Source organism: Bubalus bubalis, chromosome 8 (genome assembly GCF_019923935.1).
Source record: "Bubalus bubalis isolate 160015118507 breed Murrah chromosome 8, NDDB_SH_1, whole genome shotgun sequence".
In the NCBI taxonomy this organism is placed as follows: domain Eukaryota; kingdom Metazoa; phylum Chordata; class Mammalia; order Artiodactyla; family Bovidae; genus Bubalus; species Bubalus bubalis.
Genome location: NC_059164.1, coordinates 50,095,705 through 50,114,685, shown reverse-complemented (window position 1 = coordinate 50,114,685; position 18,981 = coordinate 50,095,705). Strand labels below are relative to the sequence as shown.

The window sequence follows — 18,981 nt, the reverse complement described above, 5'->3', positions numbered from 1 at the left end:
TTGAACTGTAGTGCTGGAGAAGACTCTTGAGAGTCCCTTGGACTGCAAGGAGATCCAACCAGTCCATTCTGAAGGAGATCAGCCCTGGGATTTCTTTAGAAGGAATGATGCTAAAGCTGAAACTCCAGTACTCTGGCCACCTCATGCGAAGAGCTGACTCATTGGAAAAGAGTCTGATGCTGGGAGGGATTGGGGGCAGGAGGAGAAGGGGACGACAGAGGATGAGATGGCTGGATGGCATCACTGACTCGATGGACGTGAGTCTCAGTGAACTCCGGGAGTTGGTGACGGACAGGGAGGCCAGGCGTGCTGAGATTCATGGGGTCGCAAAGAGTGCGACACGACTGAGCGACTGATCTGATCTGATACTTATTCAATGATTTATTTCTACTTTATGTGAATGAGAGGGAAATCACTGAGAAACAGAGTATTTCTTATGTGATGAAATTATAACATTTCAGTTAAGCAGCTTTATGGAATTCAGATTTTCCATTAATATTGCTTTTTAAAATATAATTTCCCCAATAAAAATTAATGTGTTGAATATTACATGTTATAAGGCCATAAGCTTATTGAAAAATATTTTTACCTTAAACATATGAAAACAGTAAAAGTATCAAAATATATACTGCAATTTCCTAACATCTTTCTCCCAAAATTGTATTTATGGATTGTCCTAACAAGGCTAAGGCAATTAATTCAATGATTTATGCAACATTTATGGTAACTTGACCATATCTTATAACTTGACCATATCTTGACCGTATCTAACTTGACCATAACTTATCCAGAGCCATCAGGATAACATGATTAAAAAAGTAAAATAAAACAGTTTTGTCTGAAATACCTTTTTAACATTTGTTAAATTCTAAAGAATTTTAATGCCTCACAACAGAATCATTTCTAAATCTTAAAGTTCAGAGTACAAATTAGGCAACTTCTACCTTAAAAAAAAAAAATCACAATATATTAAATTCAAAAATCTTCACTATTCTCAGAGAAATTACTTTTGACTTTATCTTTAAACAAAATGTATTTCTCTCAACTGAATACTTACTGAGTAGATTTTGACTTTTTATTTAGGAATAAATTTCTTACAAAATGGAAGTTTCACTTTCCCTCTCCTTCCCAGTTTCTTTCTGGGGCATAAGCCAGTCACTAACTTTTACTCCGCTATTAAAAGAAAAGGTAACTACAGGACACATCTGGACCCAAGTAAATATTTCACTAGTTTCACCAGCTCTAACACATGCCCCCAAGGGAACAGCCAATCAGTAAATCACCAGAGTGAGTCTACAACAGGTATGTGAAAACGACATTATTACCTACTCGTAGAAATTCAATCATCTACACAAATCAATCACGATTCCCAATTTTAAAAAGTGACAAAAAAACCTTAAGAATTTCCAAACACACCAAGTTTAAGCATGCCACGCTTTCAACCTGAAGTAAGTCACAATTTCTACGGACTTCCTTTTTGTCTGAGTCTATATATAAGAGAGACTGGTGGTGCTCTACAGGCTAGTACCCGAGGAGGCGTTCTTGAAACAGGTGAAAACAGCGTCCCAGTGAGTGGCACTTGGGAAGCAGGGCTGGGGCCTGCCACATATCCAGGAGCTGTCCCAAGTCCCCCACAACTTTCCCTCTGTTCACTCCTTTCACTGGTACCTTCAGGATGACTCTCTGAGCCCACAGAGGATCTTCTTTCCACACATAAACAAGCTGTTTTAATTCAGCTTTAATGAACACTAAATTATTCATGGTCAACTCCCATGTAAATGTGTGCTTTCGTTTGGAACTTTATCAAGAGTCAGTCACTATTTCAGAGAAATCACTTTACCCATGGCAAATCTGTTCCCTGTGTCCCAGTCAAGGACATGGCAAGCCTGGATCAGGATTCTTTTGCAATGACTGCATTCATGGCAATGTCATGAGAATAGGTGGGAACACCCATCTAATTTATCTTGTCTTCCAATATAGTCATGCAGCAGTTATATATGGAAATGAATAATATTTTATTATAAATTACTTTCCTGTCACCTTATATCACAATTAGGGCAATGTACTGGCTATTTTTAACATAGCCTACTTATATACGCAATTTAGCATACATTTCATTGCAACATAGTAAAAGGGGAATACAAAGTATTTCATGAAAAATGAAAAACTGGGTCTGATAGATATGCAAACCCTGACCTAGAATACCATCTAAGGCTCCTTGCTGCTCCAGCACTCTTTGATTCTATGAAAAACTTACAGTTTGGCAAACCCTGATCATTAACAAGCCTTTACCTCTGCATAAGTTTGAAAGTATTGCAATAAAGTTAAAAAGATCAATACATGTGGTTGCTAAGGTGACACATAAAAACACAAACGCCACTAAACACTCCAACATGGATGTAAGCAGAAGGAAATGCCTCGGTGCTGATGACTTTTACAGGTAAACAGAGAGGGACAGGGGGCTTCCCCATTGGCTCAGTAGTAAAGAACCTGCCTGCAATGCAGGGAACACACATTCAAATCCCTGGGTCAAGAATATCCCATGGAGGAGGAAACAGCAACCCACTCCAGTATGCTTGCCTGGGAAATCCCATGGACAGAGTAGCCTAGTGGGCTACCATCCATGGGGTCGTAGAAGAGTCAGACACAGTTGAGAGACTGAGCACGAGAGAGGGAGAGAGAAGTATCTAAGGGAGAACTGAAGCCTTCACATCCCTTTAGTCTCAAGAAGCTGCACAACTGGTCATACTCTCCTTGGGCTGAAAGTCACAGCCTTGAGTGATGAACTGCCTTAGCTTTTCTCCCACAAAGTTCATTCAAGAAAATACACACTGGCAAACAATGCAAGACTCCTGAGAGTCCCTTGAACTGCAAGGAGATCAACCCAGTCAATCCCAAATGAAATCAACCCTGAAGAGTCACTGGAAGGGCTAATGCTGAAGCTCTAATCCTTTGGCCACTTGATGCAAAGAGCTGACTCACTGGAAAAGACCCTGATGCTGGGAAAGATTGAAGGCAGAAGGAGAAGGGGACAACATAGGATGAGATGGCTGCATTGCATCACTGACTCAATGAACATGAGTTTGAGCAAACCCTGGGAGATGGTGAAGGACAGGGAAGCCTGACGTGCTGCAGTCCATGGGGTTGCAAAGAGTCGGATGTGACTTAGCAACTGAACAACAAAACAATGCAAATGTTCCAAATGTGGAACAGGATGGAAACCTCTCACTACCGAACTGTGCACAGGTTTACTTAGCAAATCTTATCATTCAAAATTCAACACCCTCAACTCATCACTGGCATGAAGTGGCTATAACCACAATCCATTTTTTTCTGAGACCATCATTTTTTATCATCAGATTGAAGAATCATTATTATCCCCAGAAAAGCAATTTCCAGGCTGTGAAAATGACTTAAGTCATTACTTCAGGAACTATTGCCCCTTTCCCCGCACAACTGGATTCTCAGCACATGCACCACCTCCATTACGTCTAACCATTCACCTCTCTTACCTCTTTCCCCACTATATTAGCACCCACATGGGGAACACTGCTTATACATTCCACAAAGTTTCACATGTTAAACTCCCTAAGACAAAGTTTAAGGAACTATCTCCTGGTGAAAAAAATACATCCATACTTCCTGTATAATAAATATATCCCTCTTGATTAAATGACCAAGAATCAGGAAACACCTGCTTACATACAAAGTATTAAATATAAAACAGAAAAAAAAAAAAAACCCTCAAGTTTGGCTTATAAACCTAATCTTGGGAGTAACCAATTAGAAAATTCTACATCAAGAAAGTTTAAAAACTTTTTTTTAAGAAAACAAAACTTTGTTGAGGTATTCTAACATACTGGAAGATAATTCTTTGCAAATTATGAAAAATTAAAAATTACTATAAGATCAGATGAAAAAAGTAATAAAACAATTTAAAGATACATATGTATATATAAAGATTTAGTTTTTAACTCAAGAGTTTCTGAAAATAAGAAATCATTTATAGCTTATATAGGAAGAAAAAACCCTCTACTACCAGCAATTTCTTTTATAAATGATTCGCTTAATTTTTCCTCACTGGCCTCACATACATGTAGGATACCAAGCTACCAATTTCCTGAGAACTTATGTCTTTAGTCAAAGAAATATGGGAAATATAAAACAATTTCAGAAGCCACAGAGTTTTAATTCTCAAGTTCCTCAAATCAGACAGTTTAGAATCATTCTCTCTTTCAATGTCCATCCAACCTGAGGGTTTGTTAGGGCTTATCAAGGTTATGGGTTGGTATTTGGAAGCAGGGGCACATTTTAACCTGATGTAACATTTTAAAGCTACATGACTCAAAAATTAAGAAGCAGCAGCTTTGCCATTGGCCATCTGAGAAAAGAAAGTGACACAGAAATGGGACTCAGCCCTAGAAGGTTCTTACCCGCAGGGCCTCGATGACGAGGTCTCTGGCCTCCAGCTCCCCTTCCATCACGCTGAGGAGCATTCGAAGCTCTGATTTACTGAGGGTATCCACATCAAACTCTTTTTTCTGTAACACAAATTTTTAAAAATGAAAAAGATTCATAAAGGTATGCAATGGATCACATTTATCCCAATGGCTCAACAAACCCAGGGGACACTGGGGACCCATTCAGCAGCAATGTAGGTTCTGACCTTCTACAAGAAGGGGTTTCCCTGGCAGCTCAGACAGTAAAGAATTTGCCTGCAATGTAGGAAGAACTGGATTTAAGCCCTGAGTCAGGAAGATCCCCTGGAAAAAGGAATGGCTACCCACTCCAATATTCTTGCCTGGAGAATTCCATGGACAGAGGAGCCTGGTAGGCTATGATTGAGTGACTAACACTTTCACTTTTTATGAGGAGAGGTAAAAACCACACAGACAATATTCCATGTCTCTCCACTAATGAGATCTATTTTCCCAGCCTGACTGCCCACCTGGCTTCAGGATCTCTTCAAATTATACCACACAAATTTAAAGTCTCTGGAGTCTATATCAAAACAGGCCCAGTCTGTGTTGGGGAGAAGTTACGAGGATAGCAAAGAAAGCATGACTGTATTCCTAGAAGGGCCCCAACATAAAGGCTCCTGGGAGGTTATTATAAATTCCAGAACATCCAATAATAACAGGTCATGTTTATAGAACACTCTGCTGCAGAGGCCACCAGCTAGCAGCCTACAGCCAAATCTGGCCCACAGATGTGTGTTACTTGGGCCACAAAGCCTTTTGTTTTCTCCAGTCAGCACTAAGAAAATCTCAAGATGTCACCAAAAAATCCAGATCACTGGCTTCTCCAAACTCAGATGACCGGGTAACCCCAGATTCACATTCCCACAGGGGAAAAAGTCAGAGAGTCAAGTAGCAGCTGCCCCTTTAGAAGGAACATGCTCTTTGCTACCCCCACAACCACACATGTTCTCTCTTTCTCTCTCTCTCTCTCTCTCTCTCACACACACACATACACACACACTCCTGCATGCAGGCAATATGACTTTAAGAGGCCAGGCCTGCCACCTCATGGAGTCACCTGGGCTGCTGGTTAGGTGTTTCTGAAGGCCCCGCTATATGCTTTCTTCCACAATGCTTTTGACTTCCTGCATTCCGTAAGGCCAGCCTGATAGGGAGCTGAGGCTGAGACCAGTTATCCCAGGAGGTGACAGCACCATGGCCCTGAGGGGTCACTATCCTTACTCACTGCCCATGCAGCCCCGTGCCCTTCTCTACCGTTCCTCCTTGATGACTGCATCCCACTGACACACCACGGCTTCCCATTCTTTTGTTGCCAACTCTGCCCTCTTTCCTCACAACAGTATTTACAAGCAGGTCTCCTGACAGCCATCTCACAGATGAAGCTGAGAGAGGGCGGGTTAGCATGCTGACTGCTGGGCCTGGGTGAGTCCACAGCCCCAGCGCCCTCCAAACATGCAGCCCACTGCTCCTTCCCGTCACGACTCATCTAACAAACCCAGTCACCATCCAAAGAACTCCTGAAGAAACAGATCTAACCTGTTAGATCTCTATCATCCCCTCTATTTTTCAAATTAGAAAACCGCAACTCAGGAGTCAGATAACGTACCCAGATCAGAAAACCAGGAAATGGCAAAACTGCAACCAAGAACTATGACTTGTCTGCATCCTTTGCCAGCATGGTGCCAACATTCTAGAGACGAAAACAGTGCTATTCTATCAATAAGCCAATGAGACTAGTTTAGCAACTGTGTATCTGACACCATGCTATCACTGTGATGACAAACAAGTAAACGCAGCAAAGCCCATAAATGACTCCAGGGACTTCCAAACAGGTAGGACCAGGTGAACTGGTCACTTCTCAGTTGCAAAAGAACCTTCTGGAAGGACACAATGGTATGAAGGGGAACAGAGACCAGAGCTAACTGGTTCTCTGAATAAGATTTTTAAAGGATCGTACCCTTAAAATTATCTCTTTTTGCACATTCATTCAACAAAGCAGTTATTTGGAAAGGTAGGGGCTAAGGTGGGAAAAAGAGAAAAGAAAACCTGTAATAAGCCTACAGGATGGGTAGTTCTGGGTGACCTCTGCTTGGAAGATTAACTTAGAGATGTTCATTGTGAAAAATAAAATCCAATATATTAGAACTCAAATTCTGCTCCCATTACTTAGTGGCATCACTTAAGCTTTATAACCCAGTTATTCTCAAAATTCAAGCAAAAGAATCACCTGGAGACTTTGTTAACACAGGCCGCTGGGCTTCATCCTTGACGTGTGATTCAGAAAATCTGAGATGGGGCTGTGAATTTGCCTTTCTATGTGCTCCTACTACTGTTCGTGGTTTTGGTCCATGGACTACATTTGGAGAAGCATTCTGTAACTTATCTGAGTCTGTTTTCTCATCGGTGTAACAGAAATCCCAACATCTATCCCACAAAGTTCTTGTGAAGATTAAACAGCAACGTATCAATGACATGCACGCCCACATTCACAGCAGCACTATTCACAATAGCTAAGACATGGAAGCAACCTAAATGTCCATCGACAGGTGAACGGATAAAGAAGACGTGGTGCACATGTATACAATGGAATACTACTCAGCCATAGAACAGAATGAAATAATACCATCTGCAGCAACATGGATGCAACCAGATTATTATACTAAGTGAAGTCAGTCATACTAAGAGAAAGACAAACACCATATGAGATGACTTATACGTGGAATCTGAAATATGACACAAATGAACCTACCTACAAAACAGAAACAGATTCACAGGCTTACAAAACAGACTTTGAGGTTGCCAAGAGAGAATGGGTTTGGGGAAAGGTGGAGTGGGAGTTTGGGATTAGCAGATGTAAACTATTACATATAGAACAGATAAACAACAAGGTCCTACTGTATAGCAGAGACAACTATATTCAATATCCTATGAAAAAGTACAATAGAAAAGAATATAAAAAAGACTGTATACATATGTATACAATATGCCTACATATTGTGCATATATATATATATATATACACACACACACACATATAGGCTTCCTGGGTGACTCAGATGGTAAAGAATTTGCCTGCAATGCAGAAGACCTGGGTTTAATCCCTGGGTCAGGCAGGAAGATCCCCTGGAGGAGGGAATGGCAACCTGGAGAATCCCCATGGACAGAGGAGCCTGGCAAGCTACAGTCCATGGGGTTGCAAGGAGTTGAACATGACTGAGTGGCTAACACACATGTTTGTGTGTATGTGTGTATATACATGTATAACAGAATCGCTTTGCTGTACAGTAGAAATTAACTAAACTTCAATTTAAAAAAAGAATGCATCAATGAAGTAAAGGCAGGTGATTGTTATTATTATTAAAGTTGAGAGCTCCCAGATGTTTTAAAAGGGAGGCGTGGGATATTGGCTATGAGCCTATTTCTTTGAAAATCTACCAGCCCAAGTCCAATAAACTTAGTTTATTGACTATGATGAGAGACAGGCTTGTTTATCCTGGTTTTTCCCACTGAGATGGGAAAGTAAGCTGCAATTCTTATGTGCTTTAGATGGTAATGTTTTATTAATGCTGCCAGTGGTTCTACAGATTTTAATTAATTGTATATTTTATTGTCCTTGTTTCCCCGAAGCTTCATAAGCAAAGCACTCCACTTTAAAAACTAATAAATTATGAAAGACTTTGCCACGATTTGATTCACATTAGAGTCAGAAGAGCTTGCCCTGGTTCCATCATCATCAACACTGCAACATGTGACCTGCAACCAACACGTCTATTCTTTTTAATGTATAACCATCGATAAAAAGGAAAAGTCATTAAAGAAACAATGTTACAAGGATTCTTGCTAAACAATAAACTGTTACAGAGAATGTTAAAAAAAATCTGTCTTAATTTATTAAGTGATGCATTGTTTTAAGCATAGTGCATCTATCTGCTTGCTTCTCTGTCCTCTACCTCTCACCCTTGCTTCCAAACTGAAGGCACTTCTAATTTGTGACCTTCAACAATAAAGATATTATAAGCGTATTTCCAAATGGTCATTCTCCAATACTTGATGTTTTCACCTCCTAAACTAGCAAAATAAGAGTAAAAGAAAGTATATGAAATTATGTTATAGGTCTTAGGTATTTCACAAATAGATTCAAAGCATTTTGGTATTTTTAGAAAAATAAAGCCCAGAACCAAAAAAATCTCATTAAAAACTCGATTACTATCTCATACAAAGTGTCATTTATCTGCTCTGACACATTTATAGTACAAAAGTACCTAGATACAGAAAAAGCAATTATTAAAGTCTCTTGGTTTAAGAGTAAAATGATCATTTTAAATTGTACTTTAAACTGCTTTGAGGTGTGACTGACATAAAAAATGCTGTACATATTTTATATATACAATTTGATGAGTTTGAAGGTAAGTAAACACTCATGAAACCTTCACCAGAATCTATGCCATAAACAAATCTATCACCTACAAAAGTTTCCTCTCATCCTCTTTACTTTTTTTGTGATAAATCATGTAATATTTGAAAAGACTAACTTGAAAACCTAATTTTCAAAAGAAGATACAAGACAGGATAGATCTAAATGCCACACTCACATAAAAAATAATCAGGATCTACATAAAGGTCCCTAAGCAAATATGATACCCATGCCCTTGCCACCCAAAAACCAGAGCAGACATGTTCAGAGACTAAACTTTATTACCACTGCAATAGTGAAGTGAAGTTGGTCAGTTGTGTCTGACTCTTTGCGACCCTGTGGGCTGTAGCCTACCAGGCTCCTCTGTCCATGGGATTTTCCAGGCAATAGTACTGGAGTGGATTGCCATTTCCTTCTCCAGGGGATCTTCCCAACCCAGGGACTGAACCCGGGTCTCCCGCATTGTAGACAGACGCTTTACCGTCTGAGCCACCAGGGAAGTCTGCAATAGCTTTTCCTAATTAACAGGGAAAAATTCAAATCTCATTTTTTTTTTAATGACGGCAAGGCACTCAGACAGAAAAGGAAGAAAAAAATCTGGTAGATTTTAACTCCACAGGCCACTCTCCTGCCTACCATGTTTGATGTTTGCCAGAAAAAGGACTCTAGGAAAAGCACTTCCTAACATCTAGTTTAGAAAATCCAGCACAGGCAGCCTAAATTAATCCTGAGTCTGGTCATCAGATAGAAAGATTTCTTTGGGACATATACATGGAAAAGGAGACACAACCTCAAACTCTTACTGTTCAACACAAAAGTCTGCAACACTTTAATTTATCTGGGGCAGGTGTAGGACAGCATTCTCCTAAATATTCTCCTACAAGCTTCCAAAGAAAAAGGGAAAAGGAGAAACATGAAAATAGAAGCCGGCTGAGCTGTCATCTTAAATTGCCAGAACTGAACACTGGCCAATACCCAGCTTCCTCCACTACCACTCTTCCCACACTCTTCCTGAAAGAACAAATCTTAAATACTCTGTTTACACAGGAAATTCATACTTGGTCATTCAGTCGTGTCCTACTCTTTATGACCCATTGGACTGTAACTCGCCAGGCTCCTCTGTCCATGGGGAGTCTCCAGGCAAAAATACTGGAGTGGGTTGCCATTCCCTTCTCCAGGGGATCTTCCCAACCCAGGGATGGGGATGGAATCCGCATCCCCTGTGTCTCTTGCATTGCAGGCAGATTCTCAACCCACTGAGCCACAAAAGGGTCAGAAGACCCTTTAGGAATTAATGGGGTCAGCACATTGATAGGTACAAAAAGAGCCTTTAGAAGTTATGATTATGAGCCGCAGTGGCAGAAGTATCCTTCAGATCTTTGCCCATATGCATCCGCTATGGTGATAATCTAGTGACAAGACACAAAGGCAGACATGCACTCTGGCTCTTCTCAGATACCAAGAGCATCTCCATTTCAAATCTAGTGGGTTGTGCCTACATTTGATCAATGAATTTACAAAGGAGGGAGAGGGGGTGTCTGAGAAAGCAGATGGATTGAAAGAACGTTACCTCATCTCTTTGGATCTCAGGTTTCTCAGCAGTAAAATGAGAAAGCTGTACTAAGTGATCTCTGAAATCTCTTCCAGCCCCCAAATGTCCTCATTTCACATACCATCAGAGTAATTGGATTATTAGGCTGTGGAAATTTAGGTCATTCCCTGAAGCCTCCGAGAAATATTTGAAGAAAAATTGATTTTTACCTCTTTGCTTAGAAGGTACAGAAATATGTTTTCCTCCCAGCTTAATAGTGGGCTTCCCTTGTGGCTCAGCTGGTAAACAATCTGCCTGCAATGCTGGAGACCTGGGTTCAATCCCTGAGTTGGGAAGATCCCCTGAAGGAGGGAAAGACTACCCACTCCAGTATTCTGGCCTGGAGAATTCCATGGACTCTATAGTCCATGGGTTCACAAAGAGTCGGGCATGACTGAGTGACCTTCACTTTCACTAATAATTAATAATGCATTTAGAACTTTTTGTGTAAGCAAGATTTATGCTTTGGGAATGAATGTAAAAGGTTGTAAAGAAGAGGAAAGCAATGAAACTCATATTGAGACTTCAAGGAGAAAAATCAAAATTTGAAAACTATCATTAACATGGAAAAATTAAATCCAGGTACAAAGAATATTTACACTCTTTTTAAAATGTGTAGCCAATTATAAGGATTTTCATGATGAAAAGTACATGTGTTCAGGGTCTAAAACTGTATCTCTGCAGTTATGTCTTGCTTTGAGATTATTCCTTCTGGTTTCTTTCTGGTAAGAGTATTCCTGACCAGAGTCGCATACTTCTGATCTTGTTCTTTCTAGTTCTCCTTTCGCCTCTAATTTATCTGAATCCCATTTTCTTCAGGACATAGCTCGAATCTCCCTTCCATAGGTCTTTTCAGACTCAGAAGTCTCTCACTCTCAATTCAGTCTTAAGAGTCTGTTCTGTTAGTTTACTGACAAGTAATCATGCCCTGCTTCCTGTGTGTCTTCACTGGTTTATACTTACTTATCCATATTAACTCTCCATCTTCTCACCTCTACTAGATGTGTCAGGACAGCAAGAGCAATTCCATCTTTGAATGATTTTACCTAACATACATGCCTCTCACTTTTGGTATGAAAATGCCTCTTTTGCTCAGTATAAAAACACAAAGCATGTAAAATGGCAAGTTAACAGATACACCAATCTTACTAAGACACAACATGATGGCCTACTCTAGGGGCAACTAAGTAACTGATAGGTCATTTTCATTCATTTTTCAAAAATCATTTACAGTAACCTAAAGTAGGGCAACTTGGCATGCGCCTTTAAAGCCACATGCTGAGAACTTGGGCTCAGCTCTCCATGGCCATGCACCTCAAGTCAACCATGCCGCCGGGGGTCTGCCATGCAAGACAAGCAACTCCATGTATTAGAAGGAAGTAAAACCAACAAGTAAACAGACTGTCAGGAAGGAAACCTGGTAAAGGATGTAATTAATTTTAAGTAGGAGAAAAGGGGAATGAGAAGCACAAATATGGCTCAGCCAGGGGCGGCAGCATTTCATAATTAAGGCCGGTTACCTCCCTTCCCTTCTCCCTCTTTCACAATTCCTCTAACCTCCACTTTAACTCTGGAAAAGAAGGACCACATCTCAGATAAAACAAACATCTACTTTCATCGTAGCTCTTTTTTTTCCAATATTAACAATACCTCACATGGGACATGGGTCATTTTCACATGTGAGCTGGCACCCAGATCCAGGAACTGTCCTTTAAGACGCTTAGAATGAATGGAAGACGATCACTTCGATTATCTGTAGGTGGCAAATATCAGCACACCGATTTTCAAGTGAAGAGCTAAGACATGGACAACTAAATGAACTGTCTTACAGTTACAAAGCCCTTCTGTAGAAGAACTCAGGCCTTTGGCATCACCTTGTTGCCCTTTCAATGAAATATAAAAATGTCAGACTCAAATCATTTGCAAACAAGTATCCATTCCATGTAGCAATGTTATCTTGGCTCCACTGCACTTACTGTAACGACATTTTACATTCATGTTCAACGTATTTGGTTATTTATTAACAGTTTATTTCAAGAGAACAGTTTTTTCCTCCTGCACTGGCAGGTGGGTTCTTTACCACTACTGTCACCAAGGAAGCCCCAATTTTTTTTCTAAAATCGAGATTTATACATGGATGGGACCACACTGTGCACAGCATTAATAATATGATGCTGTTATTTTTGAGCAAGTTATTTTAACAAAGTAAAATTTTAAAAATCCTCTGCTATCAATGTCATCATCATCATCTCTCTTGTAACTGTTCTCCATTTCTTTACCTAATCGTCAAAGACAAGTTTCCTCTTCCACATAATATAAGTCCTGCAAAGGAGCTCCAACAGAGAATACAACCAAGTGTATTCAAAGAAAAGCCACCTTCTAAAGCAATGCTCAGATGTGCTTAGGTGGTAAAGTATGCAGGGGAAGAAGGGAGAGAAACTGGCACCATCCTTCCTGGGCACATTCAAATTTGACTTCTAGTCCCACACTTGTGGACATCTGCAGACAATTCCAAATGTCCTTCCTGCCCAATCTTTCCTTCTACTCCCTCTTCCTGTTTCCAAGCTTTCCAGCACCTCTCTTGACCCCTTCTCAACCATCCTCCCCCTCCACACACCCTAGTGGGTGATTTGGCCTTGACTCTATTATTAGAAGAATTCAGGATGGGAGGGGTGCAGTTTCATCCCTCCACCACCACATCCCCAGCCTCAATCATTGTTCTGATGAGGGAAAATCTAAAGGGAAAACTAACCATGTTGGAAATTTAATTAAAAAAAATCTGTAAAGCAGCTGAAATATCATTGAGAAAAGCAGCTTAGAAGGGAACAATATAAATGAAAACCAACAACCACAAAAATCAGAAGAAACAAGAAGAGCTCTATAACATCTATAATTACTACAAATCACAGGCCAACAGCTTCATTACAATCTTGTAACACATGAAGTAAAATTTCTAGTTAGCCCATCAACATTAAGGATTATGACCCAGGCTCTTGATGAATGTTCACTTTCTTTATTCAATAAATATTGGTGGAATATCTATCATGTACCACGTAGTCATGTACGGATATGAGAGTTGGACCATAAAGAATGCTGAGTGCTGAAGAATTGATGCTTTCAAACTGTGGTGCTGGAGTAGACTCTTGAGGATCCCCTGGGCAGCAGGGAGATCAAACCAGTTAATCCTGAAGTTAAATCCAAAAAATATGTTACCTAAATTACCTTGAGATTCTCAACCCTGAATATTCATTCATTGGAAGGACTGATGCTGAAATTCTAATACTTTGGCCACCTGATTCTAAGAGCCAACTCATTGGAAAAGACACTGATGCTGGGAAAGATCGAAGGCAGGATGAGAAGGGGATGACAGAGGATGAGATGGTTGGATGGCATCACTGACTCAATGGACATGCATATAAGCAAACTCCGGGAGACAGTGAAGGACAAAGAAGGCTGGTGTGCTTCAGTCCATAGGGTCGCAAACAGACAAAACTGAGTGACTGAACAACAACAACAATCTACAATGTGCCTGGAACTGTACTAAGAAACCTCTGCTTTCACAAACAAAATCCACACTGCTCTTCTTGAGGAAGGAGGCTGCTCTCTCCCAGTGAGAGCCTTGCTGTCCATATGATCAACAGCAGATATCTGCATATGGCTAAGTACTAAGCCTGTGAAACATTTCTCACTTCATAAAGTTATGTGAAGCACAAGAGGATAAGACCAAGTGGGAATCTAGGCACGGATTCAATCATAGAAGAGGACAAATATTTTTCTCTCATCTAAGTTACTCCTGTGAGAAATATAACAATGACGACAACAATAATGAAGTCCAAAAAACAGATGCAGATAGAAATATACAACCTTTTCAAGAAGAAACAAAGCAGCATCCTGATAAAATCACGTATATTCTTACTTGGGGAACATTTTCGTACATTTTTCCCAACTTCTAAGTGGTTTTTCTAAAGCACATAGTTGAGACTGAAACCTCTATGCTCATCTTTGTCCCAAGTCTCCTCTCAAGGAATCCTGGAAACCAGTCATAATTTCACGCTGCTACCTGCAGTCTTCCTGTCCAAGTCCTCCATCCTTCTGTGGAATGCTTCCAGAGCTTTCCACCAGGAATCCTCCCTGTGACTCTTTCCCCGGGTTCTTGCTGCAGTTTTTTTTGTGTGTGTGTGTGCCTCTCATGACCCCATGGTCTTTGATTTGACTCCCTGGTGCCTGTGAGTTTCTACCACTGCAATGTTTCACTTTAGAACAGCAAAGATGTTACAATATCTCCACCTCTGTATGTGTTTGGTAATGTGTGTAAAATCCAGAAAATCCGTTACCTAAATTACCTTGAGATTCTCAAAACTCTATAGCTGCCACATAACTATAATTTTTAAAGAAAGCTTAGAAAAATTGGCTTTAAAAAGTTCTTTCTATTGGGTTTATATTCAATACTGTCACCTGGGAACACAATTTTCAAGGTGCTAGCTGTTAATTTGTTTAACATCACTATTGTGCATTCTTAACAAAATCATTGTTCAAGTTTTTTTTTTGTCACTATCACCATGACAACAAAATTTTGTATATTAACTGCTCCAGAAAAGCCTAGAAGAACAAGAATGTTGGTCCAGTTCCCAAACATAGCTCTAAAAAGATCTGTGTTTTCCTTTTACTCTTAAATTCTTCGGTGACAATTAAAGGCAGGAAGATTTCTGTCTTCCATGCTGCTCAATCCATTAGGAGTTAGTTTCAAAGTAGAAATAGCAATATAGTCGAAGAAACATCACATTTGGCTAAGACACTGAAAATAATCCAGGTCTCCAGCATGGTTCATAGCAAACACTGTTAATATGATCCTACTGAAAAATGTAGTTGTTACCTTAGCCTTATACTTCGGATGCTTTCAGGATTTAAACAGCTAAGAACAAGGACCACAACTAAATTTAAAACACTCCACTGAAAATCGTATTAAGCTGAAAACTATAAATTAAACTTGTCTCTAAGCAACAATCTAAATAGTCAAAACTTAATGAAAACATTCACTTTCAAAAATAGCCTACCGCTTTGGGTCTCTGTTGGCTCATTACTGCCAAATATACATGTAAAATGCATAATATATAAACTTACTTGAAATAAATTTCAAAAATTCAAAAAAGAATTATCCACTAAAATAATTAAGTCCTCAGTTGCCATAAACCTAAAATGCATAATCATGCCTTTAAATTTTAATCATTAGACTAGAGGCAATTATAATGACAAATATTCTTTAATCTAGCTTTTCTTTAATTAAAAAATCAGTCTATAGATCAAGAGGCAGCTATACGCAGATTGTACGTTACTTCAAAGATAAATGTCCAGTTTACCACATATGAAGCCATCATTAAAATTTCACTAAATACCAAACATTTTTAAAATATTAGATTAAGAATTCTTATTGCATCTCCTCAGAACCCTATAGGAGTCTATGGAAATAAAAAAGGAGTTTCACTTTCACAGGTTTTTCATGGCTATTCTAATCCACCAGGATGAAATGATCAAACCTCTACCTCTAAGCAGTTAAAATATCAGACTCCTGAAAATTTAAACAGCAGAAAGGGAACACTGACCTTCCTAACACAAAAATCTGCTTGTGTCTAAAGCTCTGTTTGTAATCTTACCAAATAAAATGATTTGGTAGCTACTATTTGGTAGTAGGAAGCTACAGACCATAACTCAGCTGTTTTTGTTTAATTATTTGATGATTAAAATACTGTGTATAGAAAGAAACCCATTTTAAGTCAATTAAGCAAACAAATTCAACCTTTCTGGGAAACAAGAAACACACCTCTTTCTTTTCCCTCCCTCCCCTCCCCTTACCATCTCTTGGGGATGAAGGTACCCAATCATTTCAACTTCTCAGAGAGGTCTGTCTTAATAGCTAGCTTCTTTATAGTTAGTACCTTACACAGGGGAACTGATTTCCTGCATCACAAGTAGATAGGTTTCATATGAAATCCTAAGACATTTTCTACGTAAAGAATGAGCCATCAATTTCCCTAAAAGTTTCAAATCAAAACTTGCCAGTTTCACAAGTGGAAAACAGCAGCCCTCCGCCTCAGTGTTTCCTTCTCTGATTCTCTTTTCCTTCCCAGGCTCAGCTCTTCACATGGCCAAGTAGCTTTCCTTCACATCTCTCCTTCACCTCTCCAGAAAGCCATATCCCCAAACAGAGGGGTAGGAAGTTAAAGCAGCCCTGGATGTTCACACCTGGCCATGCCCTCTGCTACTCCTTCACCGACACTGGTCAGGTCACAGGTGGGAAAAACGCCAGGGCGTCCACGCTTGGCTCATGGGATCCCGCCAAGGTTGGAAGGCGCTCCCAGAGCTGCTTTTCTTTGCAGATCCTTGCAGCTCCTCCCGAGCTGTTTCCCAAACCCCCAAAACATTTTCACGCAGATATTGTGCGACTGGCCTTCCCCCAAGGTAGGGGCTGGAAACTAACCGTTGAGCCTCTGTGCACTGGGTATTCTGGGGGTGAAAGGAGGGACCAGCAATAGATGGAAGCTCATTTGGCTTCTAGATGCCAGCGAAGAACAATGTGTTGATACCAGGTGCTGCGCCTCAAACCCGCCGGGGTCTTGGGAAGAACGAGGACATCTCGCCCGCCTCAACCCCAACCATCACCAAGTGATGGGGCAGCAGGCAGCTAGGACCCAAGCGCCCGCGCTCAGCGGCAGCAGCGCCCACAGCTGGGCATGGGGCCGCTCCCAAGGGGCCTCAGGCACGGAAATACACAACACACACACACACACAACACACATACACACAATGGGCATCCCGACACCGGATCGGCGCCGACCCACCTCCCCCACGCAGCTTTCCGGGTCCGTAGAGGGGTGCCAGGCACCCCCGAGACACGCGTCCACAACCACGCGAGCAGCCAGAGGCGAACAATAGGGGGTCAAGTTCGCTAGGAAACACACCCCTGCCCGCGCCCCTGGGCAAACCCGACCGCGGCAGAGGGGGTGCGTGCAGGGGCCGCACAGGACGCACGCATGGAGCCAGGAGAACCGGGCGGACCGGGGTTGCTACCCGCGAGGCGCGCAGAGGACAAACGCGATCCCCAGACCAGGCGACCGCCTCGCCCCGGCCTCAGGGGATGAGGCGACCCCGTGGAAGGGGCACTCCGAGGAGAGGGCACCGGGAAGCGCCCGGGCGTGCAGAGCACCCCGGGGGGCGCCCAGCCCGGCATCGCATGCCCACCCTGGGACCTCGATTACCGCCGCCTCCGCCGGGGCCCCGGCCGCGTCCTCCGCGGCGCGGGAGAAGTCGGGCTCGCAGCTCGCGCCGTCCGTCGCCATCTTCCTGGTCTAGCGGATCCGAAGGCGAGCTCGGAGCGGCGGCTCCAGGTTCAGCCCTCCCGGCGCGGGCGGCGCTTAACCCGCGGCGGTCCGGGGACGCGGGCGCTCGCAGCCGGGCCGCAGCCGCCGCCGCCGCCGCCGCGCTCCCTCCGCCCCTAGCCGCCGCCCCCGCCGCCTTAACCCGCTGCGCGCCGGCGCGCCGCCCGGTCCCCGCCCCGCCGTGCGCCCAGCGCCGAGCCGGCAGCCATCCGCCCGCTCGTCGAGGTACGAGAACTGGGCACATGCCCAGGCCGGCTTAAGGCCCCGAGCGCAAATAGGAGAATTAAAGCCGCAGGGCGAGGTGAAGGAAAAGAAAGAGCCCAGGAGCTGATTCTCCTGACACGGCCCCACGAAAGTGGCGGTGCAAAGACACACGGATTAAATGTCCGGCCTCCCGAATCCGAATTCTCTATTACAGCAAGTAAGGTCCTTCTCTTCAGTTCCCCCAAGCCCACGTCTAGAAATCACATAAGGCACCCTTTTCATTTTTTCTTAAAAAAAATTTTTTTTCCCCCAACACTGCCGCCAAGGACGTTTTTACCCGTTTGGTTTATATGCTTGCCTTTGTTTAATTCTCATTCTCCAAAACCATCAAATTCCCCATCAGAATGTCTGCTACTACCGTTTATTGCGTTACCGGGCCCCTCAACTGTACCTATCTACACAATCTCTTTCCAAAAAGGTGAAAGCAGGCTAACCAAGAAATGTTGCGTCATTGCTTGTAAAAGACAGCTCTCTACTCTTAAGAGAATTTAAAAGAATTATCCCCATGTAGTGGGGACACGTAGGGCTTCCCAAGTGGCTCAGTGGTAAAGAATCTGCCTGCCAATGGAGCCACAGGAGAGGCGGGTTGGATCCCTGCATTGGGAGGATCCCCTGGAGAAGGAAATGGCCACCTGCTCCAGTATTCTTGCCTGGAAAATCCGATTGACCCAGGAGCCTGGCAGGTTACAGTCTATGAGACCACAAAAGAGTCAGACACGACTTAGAGACTGACAACAACGAAGTGAGGACACCCACACCGGACAAGAACGAGACAAAGCAAAAGCTTGCCTAAAAAGTGATTTTAGGGAATTATAAAGTCTCAGAAGGTATTTCATGTGTGAGTTAGGCCCAAACTCT

General features: G+C 42.1%; 1 protein-coding gene across 4 annotated transcripts in view; it reads right to left on the bottom strand.

Annotated features, from left to right (window-relative positions):
- CTTNBP2 (cortactin binding protein 2) overlaps positions 1-18,981 on the bottom strand; it is a 474,139-nt gene that overhangs the window by 152,224 nt on the left and 302,934 nt on the right. For 2 of the 4 annotated variants that reach the window (XM_044946625.2, XM_044946624.2), the window contains one exon: positions 4,434-4,541. In XM_044946625.2, coding sequence (XP_044802560.2) covers positions 4,434-4,541 — 108 coding nt within the window. Of the gene's footprint in view, positions 1-4,433; positions 4,542-17,739; positions 17,973-18,981 lie in introns of those variants that run through there. The other 2 variants (XM_006071487.4, XR_003110932.3) reach the window with 2 other exon arrangements.